Source organism: Centruroides sculpturatus, unplaced genomic scaffold (assembly GCF_000671375.1).
Source record: "Centruroides sculpturatus isolate CEXI.00-Female unplaced genomic scaffold, Cexi_2.0 scaffold1040, whole genome shotgun sequence".
Classification (NCBI taxonomy): Eukaryota; Metazoa; Arthropoda; class Arachnida; order Scorpiones; family Buthidae; genus Centruroides; species Centruroides sculpturatus.
This window is the reverse complement of record NW_019388358.1, coordinates 230,872-246,707: the sequence shown is the minus strand read 5'-3', so window position 1 is coordinate 246,707 and position 15,836 is coordinate 230,872. Positions and strand designations below refer to the sequence as shown.

Sequence of the window (15,836 nt, the reverse complement as noted above, 5' to 3'; positions counted from 1 at the left end):
ATATTTTATTACTATAATGTAACAGTAGTATGACAGCTGAGACTTGAAGCAGCTGCATGAAACATTATTATTGTCTATTTGGACATTTCTGGAAACAAATATTAAATTTATGGTTTTCTAAAATAAAATTATATAAATAAATATACATTATATTTAATTAAAATGTATAAAAGTGCTCGCTCGTATTTATTAATATTGATAAATTACGAGGAAATATTCCTATGAAATTTTCAAAGATTTATTGATATTATTAAAATTGAAGGTTACACATTAATTTATGGGAGATTTTTTCACGTTTAAATTTGGATGCTTTGTTCCTCCACTTGGAAAGTCTGTGTAATGGAATTTTATAATTAATTTTCTGTTAATTTTAAATATATCTTTAACACTTTTAGTATAATAAATTCTTTTAAACTATTTTTCCTTATAATTATCAAGTTCATCCCCACTTAAAATCCTTCCAGGTGCATACCTGGAAGGATTTTAAGGTAAGTGTACCATGAGGTAAGTGTACCATGAGCTAAGTGTACCCGAAAGGATTTTATCTTATGGTACACTCACCTTAACCTAAGTGTACCTAAAAGTTTACAGCTTTCACCTTGTTGTAAGTGTATTCTCATCTTGAATAAAAGCGAGAGTAAAATAGTATTAAAACATCCCAAATTTATTAAAATTCATAAACTACATGATGCTACCTTACTCTTTTCAGCTACAATCCCCCCCTGTAAAGCACCCATTCCCAAAATTACGTAACACATCCTCCATCAATTGTACTAAGGAATAATACAAGGCAAGGGGCACGGAGCGTAACGTTACTTTATTGATTACACGCGTAACTCTACACGGTTGGCTATGAGTTACCCGTGGGGGTTGGGAAACCTAGCATTACGTAACGTTTCTGTAAACGCCCACCCCCTTGTAACGAAATTGTAACAATTACCTGCATACCCACCCACGTACGCGTTACGTAATTTACGAACGTGTAAATATTTCTGAGAGCGATTTAAAGTATTTAAAGTTATATGGAAGTACAGTTTAATTAATATAGGCCTACACACACACACACACACACACGTGTACTGTACATATAGAGGCAAAGGGGGTCTCTCTAACCAAGCTCTCAAGGCCATATAAACGGTTTTATCCCATATTAAACTCATTGTATTATATATGTATACAGTAAAACATGTCTAAAACGTAACGTGAGTAAAAGACTGATCGATTTTCCGTTTAAAAAATAAAAAAAGCATTGAAAACGGAAACCTGCCAGACCGGAAACACATTCGCTACGGGCGACTCCGGCTTACACAGGTTTTACTATACACTAATACACATTATTGGGTTTAGAAACTTTTAAGGACCTTCCACAGCTTGTACGAGGTTCGAACGGACCCTTTCCCCATTTTTTTTTTTCGAACAAATACGTAGAATATTTAATAAAAATCAACGTCAAAGAATTATCTCCTATTAGTAAAATAATAATAATAATAATAATAATAATTTAAAGGGGATAGAATCAGCTACGAGTTATAAGTTTTCCGTTGTCTCCCCGAAAAGACCCCCTCCTCGGGACTTTTATAGTAATTATTTAAAATATGCACGCCGCTATATTTAACTCGTATTACTCAATACGAACGAGCACTCATCTTCCCAAATTTTACGGTAAACAGTAGTGTACAGTACTTTCCGAACTCGCACTTTATCACGTTTTATCGCCAACAGGTACAGTACATACACGAAACTAGCGTATTTATCAAACAATCGATATCTGTTGACTTGTATGATGCAAAATTAATAAAATTATTTCTAGGAAAGTCGATTGTACAACATCCTCGTTTCTCCGAAGTATCGTCCCATTATTCGGCTCGGCGTTAATTACCGCGAAATATTCTCGAGATTAATGGTTAATTCGCTAGATGAGTCTCGAAAATAAACAAGGAAAACACCATTACGTGAGGGGAGAAAAGTCGTGTGACGTCCGTCGATTTCGTCAGCCGTGACGCAACACCCAATTACGTTTTACGAAACACCGGCCGTTTCCTAAAAGCGCGCATTTTTTCCCGGTAAAAATAATAATAATACGGCCGACGTCACAACACGACGTTGATGATAATTAAATTGCGTGGATACGAGTGGCATTGTAACAACAAGGGCACGTGACAGGCGGTAGAATTTTTTTTTTTTTTTTAAATAAATAAAAAAGGCCCGTAAACAAGTTTTTCCGCCAGTTGCGCAATTTCGAAATGCGTAAGCCGTGTGACATCATGCGTTGACGTAACAGTGCAATATTCTGCTTCGATCACCTTGCGCAAAGCCTTTCCGTCGTCAGACGAGCAGAAGCTAGGGTCGCGATGCCACCGTACAATCAGAGGATGGAAAACGCCGAGAGGAGGACCGTCCTGGTGTCACCAGACAGCGCAGGAGGTAGGATAGGATCCTTTATAACATTATTACTTATACATCCGAGCCATATAACATTATATAACTCGTATCCGTCCAGGTTACTTAACTGACACATGGTGTGTGTGGTGTGTGTGTGTGTGGGGGGGACATCTACCGATCGGCAAACTTTAACACGCCAAAAGTAACGTTAGAAAACGATAAACTGGAATAATTTATTCGATTTTCCGGGCATTTAGATGCGAATATTCAATTTATTTTTCACTTATATATTTTGGATCGGTTCCAACATGACGAAATCTTTCCGTGAGCCGCGCGTAACAGACATTTTTCGTGCGTGAATACACAGTTGTAGGAACATTTTACATATATACACAATAAAACCTGTGTAAACCGGAACCGGATATTTGGCAAGTCTCCGTTCCGAACAGGTTTCTTTCTTTCTTTTTTTTTCCACGCTCCGTTCCGTAGAATTTATCCGCTTAGGCAGGTTTCCGTCTTGGACAGGTTGACTGACTTACTAGCTTTCATTTCACCGTAAATTAAGCGTAATTAAGTTTTATTCTTCATATTTTAATTGATAATTTATGTAAGTAGCGAGTAACTTTCTAATTTTAATACAAGCGAAACAACTGTTATACAGAACGTGCCGAAAGATTTTTCGTTAATTTAATTAATGATAACGCTAAGATCTAGCGAATATTTTATTACTGTAATCATTTTTTTTAATTTAAATTTATATATATATAAATGTCACGATGAATGTACCAATTAATTGACTCGTCATACGTCTCTTAATCATAGATACCGCAATACTGACTAACGCATTAAATGCCTAATTTCGTTTTCTAGAAAAGGAACTGCAACTTATTACGTGTAATAAAGTGTAATTTTATATATTTAAACATAGCATAAATACCATAGTGTAACCTAATCCATGTCTTTTTGTGTACACAGTAGGCTACGTACAGTAAAACCTGTTCGAAACGGAAAAAGACCGTGCGATTCCGATTTACACAGGTTTTATGTATATGTATAAGCTATGTATGCGTATATAAGCCTAAAGATAAACCACCAAACAACGGCCATTGAGGGAAACATAAAAATGTACCGTTGTTTGGAGATACATTATGCTTTTAAACATAAAAATACTCGAAAATATGGCTGCTATTGCAGGTTCGACTGTATATTATCGTAAACATACACTCACGTTTCGTGTATAAAATGTAATACATATATATATATACACGTACACTACAGAAGGGCATGCCAAACGAGCCGTATTCTGTACCGAAGCTGTATTTCGTATCAGTTGTACAATATGTATACATGAACACTAATTTAGCCACCGTATATAATACAGTAAGGGTGTGTACATGAGCCGAAGTTTGGCCCTATACACTATCTTACACGCACAGAATTAGTATTACGCTGGTTAACAGATAAAATTTACAGATAACATTTAAATTTCGAGTGTTTAAAAAGTGTTACGTAACTCGCTAAACTCGAGTGTTTTATTTTTTAATCTTAATTTTGCAGATAGCAGCAACGAATCTTCCGTATCGAACGAAATGGTCAGCAAACGGAACGGGTACATGCCAGCATTTTGCATTTCGTCACCACAGTATATTATTCCCGTAAGCATAAATTCTCAGGAGAGGTACGTCCAAGACAGCGGGGTTCCTGCGAACTGGCTGAACAAAACACCAGTAGACCAACTCATCAAAGTTCCGCGGACGAATCAAGACGAAAATCTAGCGTGAGTATCGTTTTAAAATCGGAATTCGCCGGCGCTATAACGGGGTAGGGGCTCGAGAAACCAGCAAAACGCGCCGATGGGTTTTTCGTGGCATCGCCGGTTTACTGGGTTGCAGCGAGGTTTCCCGAACTCGCCCCGTTAAAGCTTGTGTATAAAATCCCAATTTAATTAAGATGATAACGCTTTTACAGTATCGTCCTATCGAATAAAAAGAAAAAGCCTCAGCCATTTCCGGAAGAATGTAAGGACAAACTGTATTGGGAGAGAAGGAGGAGAAATAACGAATCGGCGAAGAAATCGAGAGCGTTGAGGAAAATTAAAGAGCAGCAGACATCGGCTCGGGTTCTGCGACTGGAACACGAGAATTTACAATTAAAAACTGAAGTTTCCCTACTAAAACAGGAACTGGAAAGACTCCAGAAGTTAGTTTACGCAAAAACTACAGTCGAAAGCTGATGAAAGCAGTATTAGGAAATTTCTATTGAATGCCTCCGACCAATCATTTCCATCGAAAGAAAATTACGGAAATTATTTAAAAATATATATATATACACATATATATTTTTTTCTTTTCTTTAAATACGAATCATTATACACCAAATAAAGCATTGTTCACTGCAGATTTAAAAAAGAAAAAGATAAATTTTTCGGGGTATACCGAAACTCCGGTGACGACGCGAAATTACGCTCAAGTATTGCACTCGATTGTGTAAATTTACGGTTAAGGGGCCGCGTCATAATTACAATTAAGCATTATTATTATTTTAATGAGAATTTAGTGTTAAACAACCTTTTAAACTGTAACCGAGGGGGAAAAATTCGTGTAACTTTTTTTTTGCTCAACAATTCTTGTAAGCCGCTGCCATGTCGGGAAATCATTATACATACGCGTTACGGAAAAGTTTATACACGTTTTCCTGTTTTGAAGTGTGATGAATTAGGAGAATTTTTTCGATATTTTAAAATAAAATAATAAAAAAAATCCACGTATATTCTGTCGTATCATTTCGTAAACGGCGCGAAGAACCGCAACGTGTAATTAAAACGTGGCCGCTTTCGTATGCAAATTCGAAAGATCGATTTCGACTGTTGAAGACAAAATGGCGTTAGCGATAAGGAGAAGATTTCAATTAAGATAATTACGAGTGAATTTTAAATTTATGACGTGCCGTAAAAGCTTTCAGCGTGGCTCTCGCGACTGCCAATTTAGTACTCTCCCTCGTCGCAACACCAGGAACGTCACAGGGGTAATAATATAGAGTTGTATTTAGTCTATTTTCTAGCTAGCACTAGGCTTGTTACTGCAATCCAAGTGTAAAGTTAACCAACAGCACCCTAAGTTTACGTGATGAAAGCACGTGGGCACTCTCGTGGTCGGTGGGAGGTCTCGACCGCATCCTGGACCGCGTTGCTACTGTTCTGTACAACACTGGATCACGCTTAAAACCGTCGATATAAATAACTTTCCAGTCGATTACACAAAATCCGCGATTAAGTTCAACGAGAAATGTACATTGACACCATTCGAGCGGTAAATATTTGTCGTAAGAGAGATTAAACTATTTATCAAACCAGGGGCCACTCTGGTACATCATCTTAGCATTTTCTTTTTTCTTCTTCTTATAAATAAATATTACGTCGTCGTACTTAATAGTACCTATCAATTTTCCCCTTCCGACTCTACCACACGCGTGCAGTTTTTATAATAAAGGCATACAAGCATGCCTTTATTATATGCAAGCGAGCTGCCCTTCAGTTTATCACGGCTCTAAATCGCCTTAACTGTCAAGAAAACCCCTTCGAACAAAGCAAAACTTTGATTAAATCATTTTTATGTGCATTAAATCAATAACTAGAGGAGAGGCATCGGCGCGTTTTAGCTTGGTGGGGCCCAGGAGAATTCGAATTAGCGGGCCCCACGTACAGTATTGACTCCAGGAAAAGATTTTTTTGGGGGGAATATCCTCCTATAAAAAAAATTGATTTGGGGCCCTTTTTGTACGTGCGATAACGCGCCAGTGTTCAGAGGTGTATATCGCTGGAGGATTTCGCGTGGTTTAGAGACAGAGGATAGCATTTTTTCGCCGTATTTAGGCGCCATTTTTCCTCGTCTAGAGCTGGAAGTAATAAAATACGAGAAATACTTTCGAACGGATATTATGGGCATGATTAACACACGCCTGTGACTAAGCTAGCTACTTTAAATGTGATATTTGTACAGCGCTCGCTTGGTCCAATACTTTGGTTAGGAGCCAAAGTAACTGTTTGCGCGATTTGCCATCGTGTTTGCCATTCCAAAAATTATTGCGCGTTAAAAAAAAAATAATAACGTATAATAAACCTTTACGGTCGGAGACAAAAATCAGATTTCAAGCGATTTCAAAACACAAATCGAACCATATGACTTATCACAAATATTTAACCGTTTCACATTCCAAGAGTTCACGCGCCCACAAATAACCTAGCAGCATAAACAGGGAGGGATCCACTAGACCGGGCCCCTCTTAATTCTTCATATAAATTAATTATTTTTTTAAATCTGACGCGATACACGCTTTTATACACTACAACACACAAAAGTTTACTCTACATTCACACGCTAATCCGGTAGTAGAGGGTTGAATGTAGGTTTGAACGTTCTAATTCGGGCCCCCCTGATATCGTTAATGTCCTCGTTGATATCTTATTCTACTGTTTATTCTAAACAGCAACTGTTACTTCTATCTAAGGAAAAGAATTAATTAATTTCCTGCAGATTTTTCCCTTTGTTCTAAAAATTTCCTTGTTAATGTTTGAAATATGTTCAAGTGGAACAAACAATAATAAATTACACTTCAATGGCGCATATTAATATTAAAATACTCAAAAGAATTGTAATTTTTCTATTAGATGTACTGTGCATTAAATTTAAGGTTTATAGTTACAGTAATCACAATAGAAAACAATTAAGAAGCTTTATAAACATCCTGCTAATGCATGCATACCTGATCTGATCAAACAATGCTATCTTAAAATGATATTTTCATCCTCAACCTCTTAGTAACAAGTTTTATTTTTTAGATCTTTAGCAATTATTTAAAAAATGAATAATTCAGCAAAGTATGCGGCTAAACAATGATGATCCGGACAGATAAGATCCCTCCGCACCCAAAATTTAATCTTATACACGAAAAGCATGGCATGAAAGCCATAATTCTTTTGATAAGTGGTGAAAAAAATCTGTTTTTATTGAATTTATTCATATATTTCTATGGCTTCTACCCACATATTTGTGAGTAGGGGCTCTCTTTCAATCATATCTGAAAACATTACTGCTTTCACATCCTAAGTACTACAGAGTAACTAACTTTCTAAGGAATAATAATGGCAGAATTAATTTCTTTGAGGAAAAAAGATTCATTTAAAATAATCTTAGCCTTGTAACTTACAGTGAATGGTCCATAATTACAGTTTACAGCATTTTAATATACAGTAATTACTCTCTCTCTAGGATTTATCAAAGAAAAAAATATGCAATTCTTAAGGAGAGATACTGATTTGTAACCAGAACATATGCAGATTCAATAAAATTATTTTCATTATTTAAGATCTTAGCTTCACTCAATAAAGGAAAACTGTGTGTTCAAGGTTACTGATAAACTTGACTTTAATTACATAATATTAGCTGATTATGGAGATTAATTATAACACGATTGTATGATAACGCACAAACTTTACACAAAAAAATTAATTAAAATTATTATTTAAACATTTATAATTTGAGGTTATAACGGCTATCTTAGGGTTTGTGTTTGCACGTAAGCAAATTACTTCTGAATTAAATTGTTCTAACCGATATTTTATACCTAACCTTGCTTATGATTGGACGAATATTCTATCAAAAATATATTTATACATCAAATTAATTACTTTTTTAATTTTATAAAGTTAAATGTATAAAATTTATATCATCGTGCAGATATTTTTCCCCCATTAAGTAGGTTGATTATCAGGTTATTTATTGTAATTCAATTACAATTACAAAATGTGCATGATTGTAAGTAATAAAAGACCATTAATGTATAGATTATGAAATAAATTCTTGAGAGAATAATAGATATGTACGTTTTTTATAGTAAAATGTAGAAAATTTATGCTTACTAAGGATCATCGGTTCCCTATCGTTTATTATGCAACATAATATTAAACTTGAACATAAACAAGTGTTCTGCTTTACGGGCGATGACAAGATTTCAATGATAAATTATTGCTTGAAGTTTTCGGAAAAGTATTTTTAGAAATAGTAAAACAGTTTCAAGAAGTAATATTTGATGAAAAATTATAAGAGTTTTAAGACATACTTGAAAACTTTAAGATAATTTCAATGAATCCTAATATAATTTGTTATAAGTGTTGATTTGTATATTATAAATCTTTCAGACTTCCTCTTAAAGACCTTATCATCATATAATTAAATCTAAACACAGGAAAATCAAATTTTGTAAAAGCAAATGACATCAATTTTTCAATAATTGGCAGCAAAAATAATAATAATAATAATAATAATAATGCCGTATAAACTTTAATTTAATTAATAGCTTCTTAGCTTTCCTCAGTTAGAAATGTCATCATTATTTATGAATAAAATAACAACCTTTTAAATAAAGAAATTTGTATCATAAATAAAATGAAACCAAAATTGTCTTAAAACAATAATAAGAAATCTGAATGAAAAGTATCACTAACAAGAAAAGTACCCAGAAATTAATGAAACTTCTAGCAACTAAGGCACTTATATGAGGTGCATTAAAGTTTGGCTTCTTAAGGTGGGAAATATGTTTACGTGTGTGGCCCATGAAGAGTTCTACCATTTTTCCTATGATTATACAGCGTGTTTCTTGTGAATTAACTCATTGCTACAATTAAATAAATTATACTTTGTCATACAACGTACAGTAATTGTAAGCAACACTGCTGAGAGCAAGATTATCAAGTTACGTACATATGCCAGAAAATCCGCTTATAGTAATCATGCCTGCGGTTTGGACCGATGCGAGATTAGGAATCCAAAATGCATTTTCAATATTAATAAAGCACATATTCTTTACTTGACTGCCGACTCCGTTTCATCACTTAACTTACAAGATGCGTTAAGTCTGTACAATTAGCCAGCCCTGGACTACACTAAAAAGCATTAATCCAGATAAGAAGCAAGAATATTTACAAGGTAAGCAATAAATTTGTACATCATACCATTCTCAGTGTATGAGTCAGCCATTTTTGAATTTGAACATTTGAATAATATACGTACGTATCTCGGAACAGAAAATTGGTACCGATATTCACTATAGGAAGTAATCTTTCGAATAAGTGACTTTTGGAAGTTTCATTATTTTCTTTGGCATTTCTCTTGTAAGTTTTTCCTCCTTAATAACATTAGAATAGTGGGAAAAAACCCACATTCAATACAGTGCAAAAAATCAAGAGAGTAGTCCAACTGTGTTAATTAATTAGCCAAGTTCCAGACAATTAGTTAATTTAGCTTTATCGTTTAATTATTAACGAAATTTATACTAAATCACACAATTTATGTTTAATTTACTTTAATAATAATAATCATTTTGATGATAATTACTACTACAACATGACAACACTACTATATTTATATTTTGATCATTATTATTAAATTCAAACTTCACAATGAATGAATGTACATGCAAAAATTTGTATAGATCTAAACAGATCTGAACACCATCACTCTTAAAAAGATTTTCAAGAAAAAAATTTGGATGATAATTATAAGTAAATGAATTTTTTACAGTAAAGACCATTAACAATATATTTAAAATCAACTATAATTAACAGGAACTACCGAAAGACCAAGATAGTTAAGTCAGCCAACTGCTCTGCGGTATCCACTCGGGTGTTCTAGCTTCTCATTTTTCATCACCCGTGCATTGCCTTCTCGATACGGTCGAGTACATCACAGATGCGGGTTTCACCGTCTTTCCCAGTAGTTGGGCTGACTGTTGGTTGTGTTCGAAAGCTGAATTTCAGAAGGACAACCAGTTTACAATTTGGTTCTCATTACTTTTATATCTGTCTGGTAATGCTTTCCAGGAAAAAGTAGACACTGTCAAGCTTGGTTTTATTTGTTATAAGTGAGCAACTCACTCAAAGTCTTTGATCCAGCAACGGGTGTCTTTGTTCCACTCCCAATTAAGAACTCTGACAATCCTATTAAATGTACACCACAGATCGAACAACCAACAGCTAAAAATTAGTCAACATACCCGCATCGTGATGGGTTGACAAGAAGATTTTAGCCTCTGTTGTTATGGCAAGTCTTCTGGACCTAGTTCCCTCGGTCTTCTACTTTGCTAAATTTTATTAAGGTATGCGATTTTGTACCTAGTGCCTCCACCAAAAATGGTCACAGAAAAGTGATAGAGCAGAGTTCAGACAAATACTTTATTTTTACAGGATGCAGACATTTTGCAGAAAAGAAACAGAATAAGCTTAGAATATCTAAGAACAAAAAATAGAAATTACTGACTCTGACAGTGTGACATAGGAGAATTCCAAAATCTATGTCAAGTACATTCAACTACTCGAATATACCTGTTTGAGTTTTATGCCATTCCTTCATCTGGTCAATAGCTACGACAGCAGAAGTCCGTTTCAATATAATTAAATATTAAAAACCATAATTCTGGAATACATAAATTTTTTTATGAATCACAGCACTACAAATCATATATTTTTTCTTCAGAAAAAAAAAAAATGTATGATTTGTAGTGCTGTGCTCCATACGAATGCATAATACAAAATGTTAATTGTGAACATTTTACAAATTTAAATAAACATCCCAACTATTTGTCCCTCCTCCAAGTGTTACAAATACTAAATAATGGATACGATCCAACAAGAGATTATTGTACTTTGTTCAAATCACAAAAAGCTCATTGATTTGGCAACAATCTAACAAACTGTTTTTATTTGCAACTATATATTTTTTATTGATCCTTACAGAATAAAACTATATTACCACAAAGATAAATGTGATGGATCTGTTATATTGTTCAATTTATTAGCCGACAGTTTGCTAAGCCTTCATGTATTATCAAAATAAAAATTCTTTAATTGAATGAATATAAAACAAAAAAAAGTCAATACAAATTTTTTTGTTTTAGTTTCTTTTTAATCAAAAAACACTTGTTAAATGCTTAATATTTCAAATTATTTCCCAAGAATTTCATTCCTATTTGTTAGTAAAAGCAATTTAATTCAAAAATTTTAATAGAAGAAATTTATTTAATTTTCAAATTAAACTTTAGAATTAACTAAATACTATACAGGCTTTTTGTTTCGATTCTAAAAATATAATTATGGTTTTAAGTCTAAATTACTGCTTCAAACTATTAAAAAAATCTTTGATTTGTTACGACAGAAACTCGACAATGGAACGAACAAAAACTATAAAAACAAAAGGATGCAATGATAACCAATTTGCCAGTTCATAATAAACTTTCAGATTTAAAATCTAAAACAATTTTTTTTATACTTTTTCCATCCTGTGGACATTAAGACAGCTTTAACTCAGACCTATCATAAGTTTGGGCCAAGTCTGCAATGAAGAAACTGAGCAATAAAGAACAGAACCCAACGTATCCGGAATGAACCACCCCAAAAAATCTTCGGGGCTTTTTGACCACATGGATTCGGTCCCAGTTCTCCCGGAGTGGTAGGCCGACACCTTAATTACCTCGACCATCCAGTCGGCAACCTGAAACGGTTACAGATGGTTCTAAGTTGGATAATTGAGAAGTTGTGTAGCAATTTTTAAGACTTACTTACTGAAAAATAAATAAAATTCATTTAGTCATGATCCTGACAGATTTATGTACTAAACAGTATCGCTTGTCCACAAATCATCATCTATTATCTTCTTTTTTTTATATAAAACTTGAATACTTATAATTATGAATGAAGGAGAAATAATACAATCAATTCACTACTCAAAAAGCTGTTAATTTTTTACATAATTTCAACAAAATAATATGCTTATTAAATGTAATTATTAAAGAATGCCAGTGGCAGGTTATCTGGTATCCTTTAATGTCTGTTTACACACGAAGAAGGTCAGTTAAGTGGGTCAAAAACATTACTCTTTCTCTAACCTTACCCACTATTTAAAGTATTAAAAATACAATTTTAATAGTGGGTAAGGTTAGAGTGTGTCGGCAAACTTTCAATAATTACTGGCCGAAAAACTAAACAATTCAACGAGGCAAAGAATTTAGCATTTATACAACTTTGGAGATTTCTAATGAAACAATGGAGTTGTTATGAGGAAGAATCACAAATAATTAATTTTAATATTCTCATATGCAGAGTATTTCTTTACATTGATTAGTAACTTAAGGCATAGTATATAGTAAGACAATTACATTCATTACAGGCAGACCAAACCAGAAATGAGGTCTGCCAGTATGGGTGAGAGATGGGAAACAATGCCTTAAGATAAGAGAAGGTCTGAATCTCCCAGAAATAAATTTGATACCTTACAATATTGATTTACTTTAAAATATATTTTTGTTTTTAATCAAATGAGCTAGCGACTTGCACTCAATCTCCAGAAGTAACGGTCTCTCGCAATTTGGAAAAGATGTAGCTTTCAATAGTGATACACTTTGAAGTGCAGCACAGCATAATAATACATGATTGCAAATATTCTGGCCATCACGTTCTAATAAAAGGAAACTCTCTCTCTTTTTTTGCAGCTTTCATAGATTACAAAGACCTTTACTACACTTGACAATGACACAAACAAATAACCAGTAAGAAATAAACCATCTTTCGATGTTAAGCTACTTAATAACAGGCAAAACTCATACTTATTTTGTTGTTTTTTTGGGAGATTAAATCCAGAAAAACCACAAATTTTTCAAGGTGAAATTATATTGGGCCTCACCACTCAGCTGTCCCATTGTTGGTCTGGCCAAACCAACAATGAGCTTAAAAAAAAAAGGGCCCTCTTAATGTCCACAAGGTAAAAGGAATAAAAAATATTAAAGTAATCTAAAAAAATATATATAATATAAAAGATTTTTATCTGATAACTGTAGCAAGATATCAAAGATACAGATGATTAAATCTGTTAACCTATAAAAATAATTAACATCTATAAATAAATTAAGATTTTTTCTATGGAATGTATTATTACAGCATTATTATATCAGGATATAATAAGAATATCATTACTGCGTTATTACATCATACTTACATAACAACAAATGTGTCATTGCAATTGTATAATCATTACATCATAACTGTTGTATCATTTTAATAATACCATTATATTGTATATAATATCTTTAGTCATTATTCATATTTTATTTTCAAACTTTTTTTATTATTATGTGTCACTTACAAAGAAAATATATCATTTAAAAGATGTGGTACGGTTTAGGCTGTTACCTGGCAAAGATACAGTATTATCGAATCTATTCGTCGCTGCCGACAGGCACGTAATTCATTAAAATCTTCTTATTTACTTCTAGGATACATTACAATTCTCTATAAATAATAATTTTGATTGTTTTTGGTTCAAATCCAACAGACAGTGAAATGGTTTTAGAATGTTTTAACGGCAAGTATGATAATGCGGGAGGTTGCAAAACTGTTCTTGGATGAAAATTTTGTTGAACAAAGGCCTGTCCACATCGTTAATTTTAATACTCTATTTTTATCATCTAATAAACGAAATTATATATTCTTTTATGCAATATTCTATGTAACCTGAAGATGTTTTATGAAAAAGATAAAAACATTTGTTTCAATTAAAAAATTGCTAAAATTCTAAACTTTCTTTAGAACTTTCCGTAATATGTAGGCTGTTTTTTTTTTCAACCTCCAATGGTCCATAAAAAAAAAGACAAGAGTAAATAAGAAAATGAATTTGTTACCAAAAGTTAGGTACAAACTTGGTTACTTTTTGACATAATCACCATGAAGATTGAGCATTTGTCATATCTGTGGACGAGCTTTTTCTTCCCCTCTTCACAGAATGTTGCTGCCAATGACTCGAGATGGACCCTAGCATTGTTTTGAAGATAGTCATTAGTCTCGAACCTCTGCCTCCTAGCCACTTTTTCTGTTCAGAAAAGAGGTGGAAGTCATTCAGTGCCAAATCGGGGCTATAAACTGGGTGTTTAAAAGTGGTGAAGACTTCCACCTTTCAGATTTCCACCCAGCTTGGAACTTTTTAATGNCTTTCTTTAGAACTTTCCGTAATATGTAGGCTGTTTTTTTTTTCAACCTCCAATGGTCCATAAAAAAAAAGACAAGAGTAAATAACAAAATGAATTTATTACCAAAAGTTAGGTACAAACATGGTTAGTTTTCAACATAATCACCATGAAGATTGAGACATTTGTCATATCTGTGGATGAGCTTTTCCATCACCTTGTCATAGAATGTTGCCACCAATGACTTGAGATGGGCCCTAATGTTGTTTTGAAGATCTTCATTAGTCTCAAACCTCTGCCCTCCTAGCCACTTTTTCTGTTCAGGAAAGAGGTGGAAGTTGCTTGGCACCAAATCTGGACTATAAGCTGGTGTTTAAAGATGGTAAATTCAGACTTCCACCCAGTTTAGAACTTTTTAATGTATGAAGACTTGCACCTCTTTCCTGAACTGAAAACATGGCTAAGAGGGCAAAGGTTTGAGATTAATGACAATCTTCAAAACAACATCGTTAAGGCCATCTCAATTCACTGGTGGCAACATTCTATGAAAAGGGGATGGAAAAGCTCATCCACAGATATGAAAATGCCTCAATCTTCATGGTGATTATGTTGAAAACTAACCATGTTTCTACCTAACTTTTGGTAATAAATTCATTTTGTTATTTACTCTTGTCTTTTTTTAATGGACAATCGGATGTTGAAAAAACCACCCTCGTAAATAAAAATTATGTTTACTCATTTATGTAATATAACAAAAAGATAATTGAAAATAAAAGAGTAGCACTCAAACTAAAGATAATGTTCCACAGCATTTGTAAAAAGAACATGCAGCGTGTTCTAGAAGTTTTCAAAACACATGCACAAAAGGAAAATGTTGCCAAAAAGCGGTGCCATTGAATTTTAATATTCTTTAGCTGACCCAAACACGAGCATATCTACGTTTTTAAAAAACGAAAACACTTTCCATGAACATATAAATCCACAATAAATATATTTCCAGCTTTTAAAAAATTAATAAAATTTGTTTAATGTAAAAGTTATCATCAATTTTATAAATACAAAATTTAAACATTCTTAAACATAAAACATTGTGGTTTTATTTTGCTACTTTTTAAGTCTAATAATTCATATTTATTAGCAGTTTTCTAACTTTAAAATGCTGATAGTCAATTGCTATTTTTCTTTAATAAGGAAAACAAACAAGAATGTCTGAAAATTTTGAACGCACAGTTTCTTTCTAATTAAAATTTGAATACTGAAGATTATAGCTTAGTTTATTAAGATGAATATGTAAAATCAGAAGTGGTTCTACATGTAGACAAAAAAAGGCAATGCCTAGAGCCTTGCATTTTTAGGGGGTCTCACAAATTTGATAGTATATTTTAGTATTTAAATCATCAAATTGGCAATTATTGAAAATTTAAATGTACTGGTATTTGTTATATCTA

The 15,836-nt window shown here is 33.1% G+C and overlaps 2 protein-coding genes across 5 annotated transcripts in view; one reads left to right on the top strand and one right to left on the bottom strand.

The window, feature by feature from the left end:
• The window catches only part of LOC111616898 (protein MON2 homolog), a 90,163-nt gene that overhangs the window by 5,935 nt on the left and 68,392 nt on the right, over positions 1–15,836 (bottom strand). The gene's annotated exons all lie outside the window — the stretch shown is intronic.
• Positions 2,271–5,149, top strand: LOC111616899 (thyrotroph embryonic factor-like). Its single transcript, XM_023358259.1, has 3 exons — positions 2,271–2,424; positions 3,940–4,159; positions 4,351–5,149. The coding sequence occupies exons 1-3, from the start codon at positions 2,352–2,354 to the stop codon at positions 4,613–4,615; spliced, it is 558 nt and encodes a 185-aa protein (XP_023214027.1). The 5' UTR covers positions 2,271–2,351; the 3' UTR covers positions 4,616–5,149.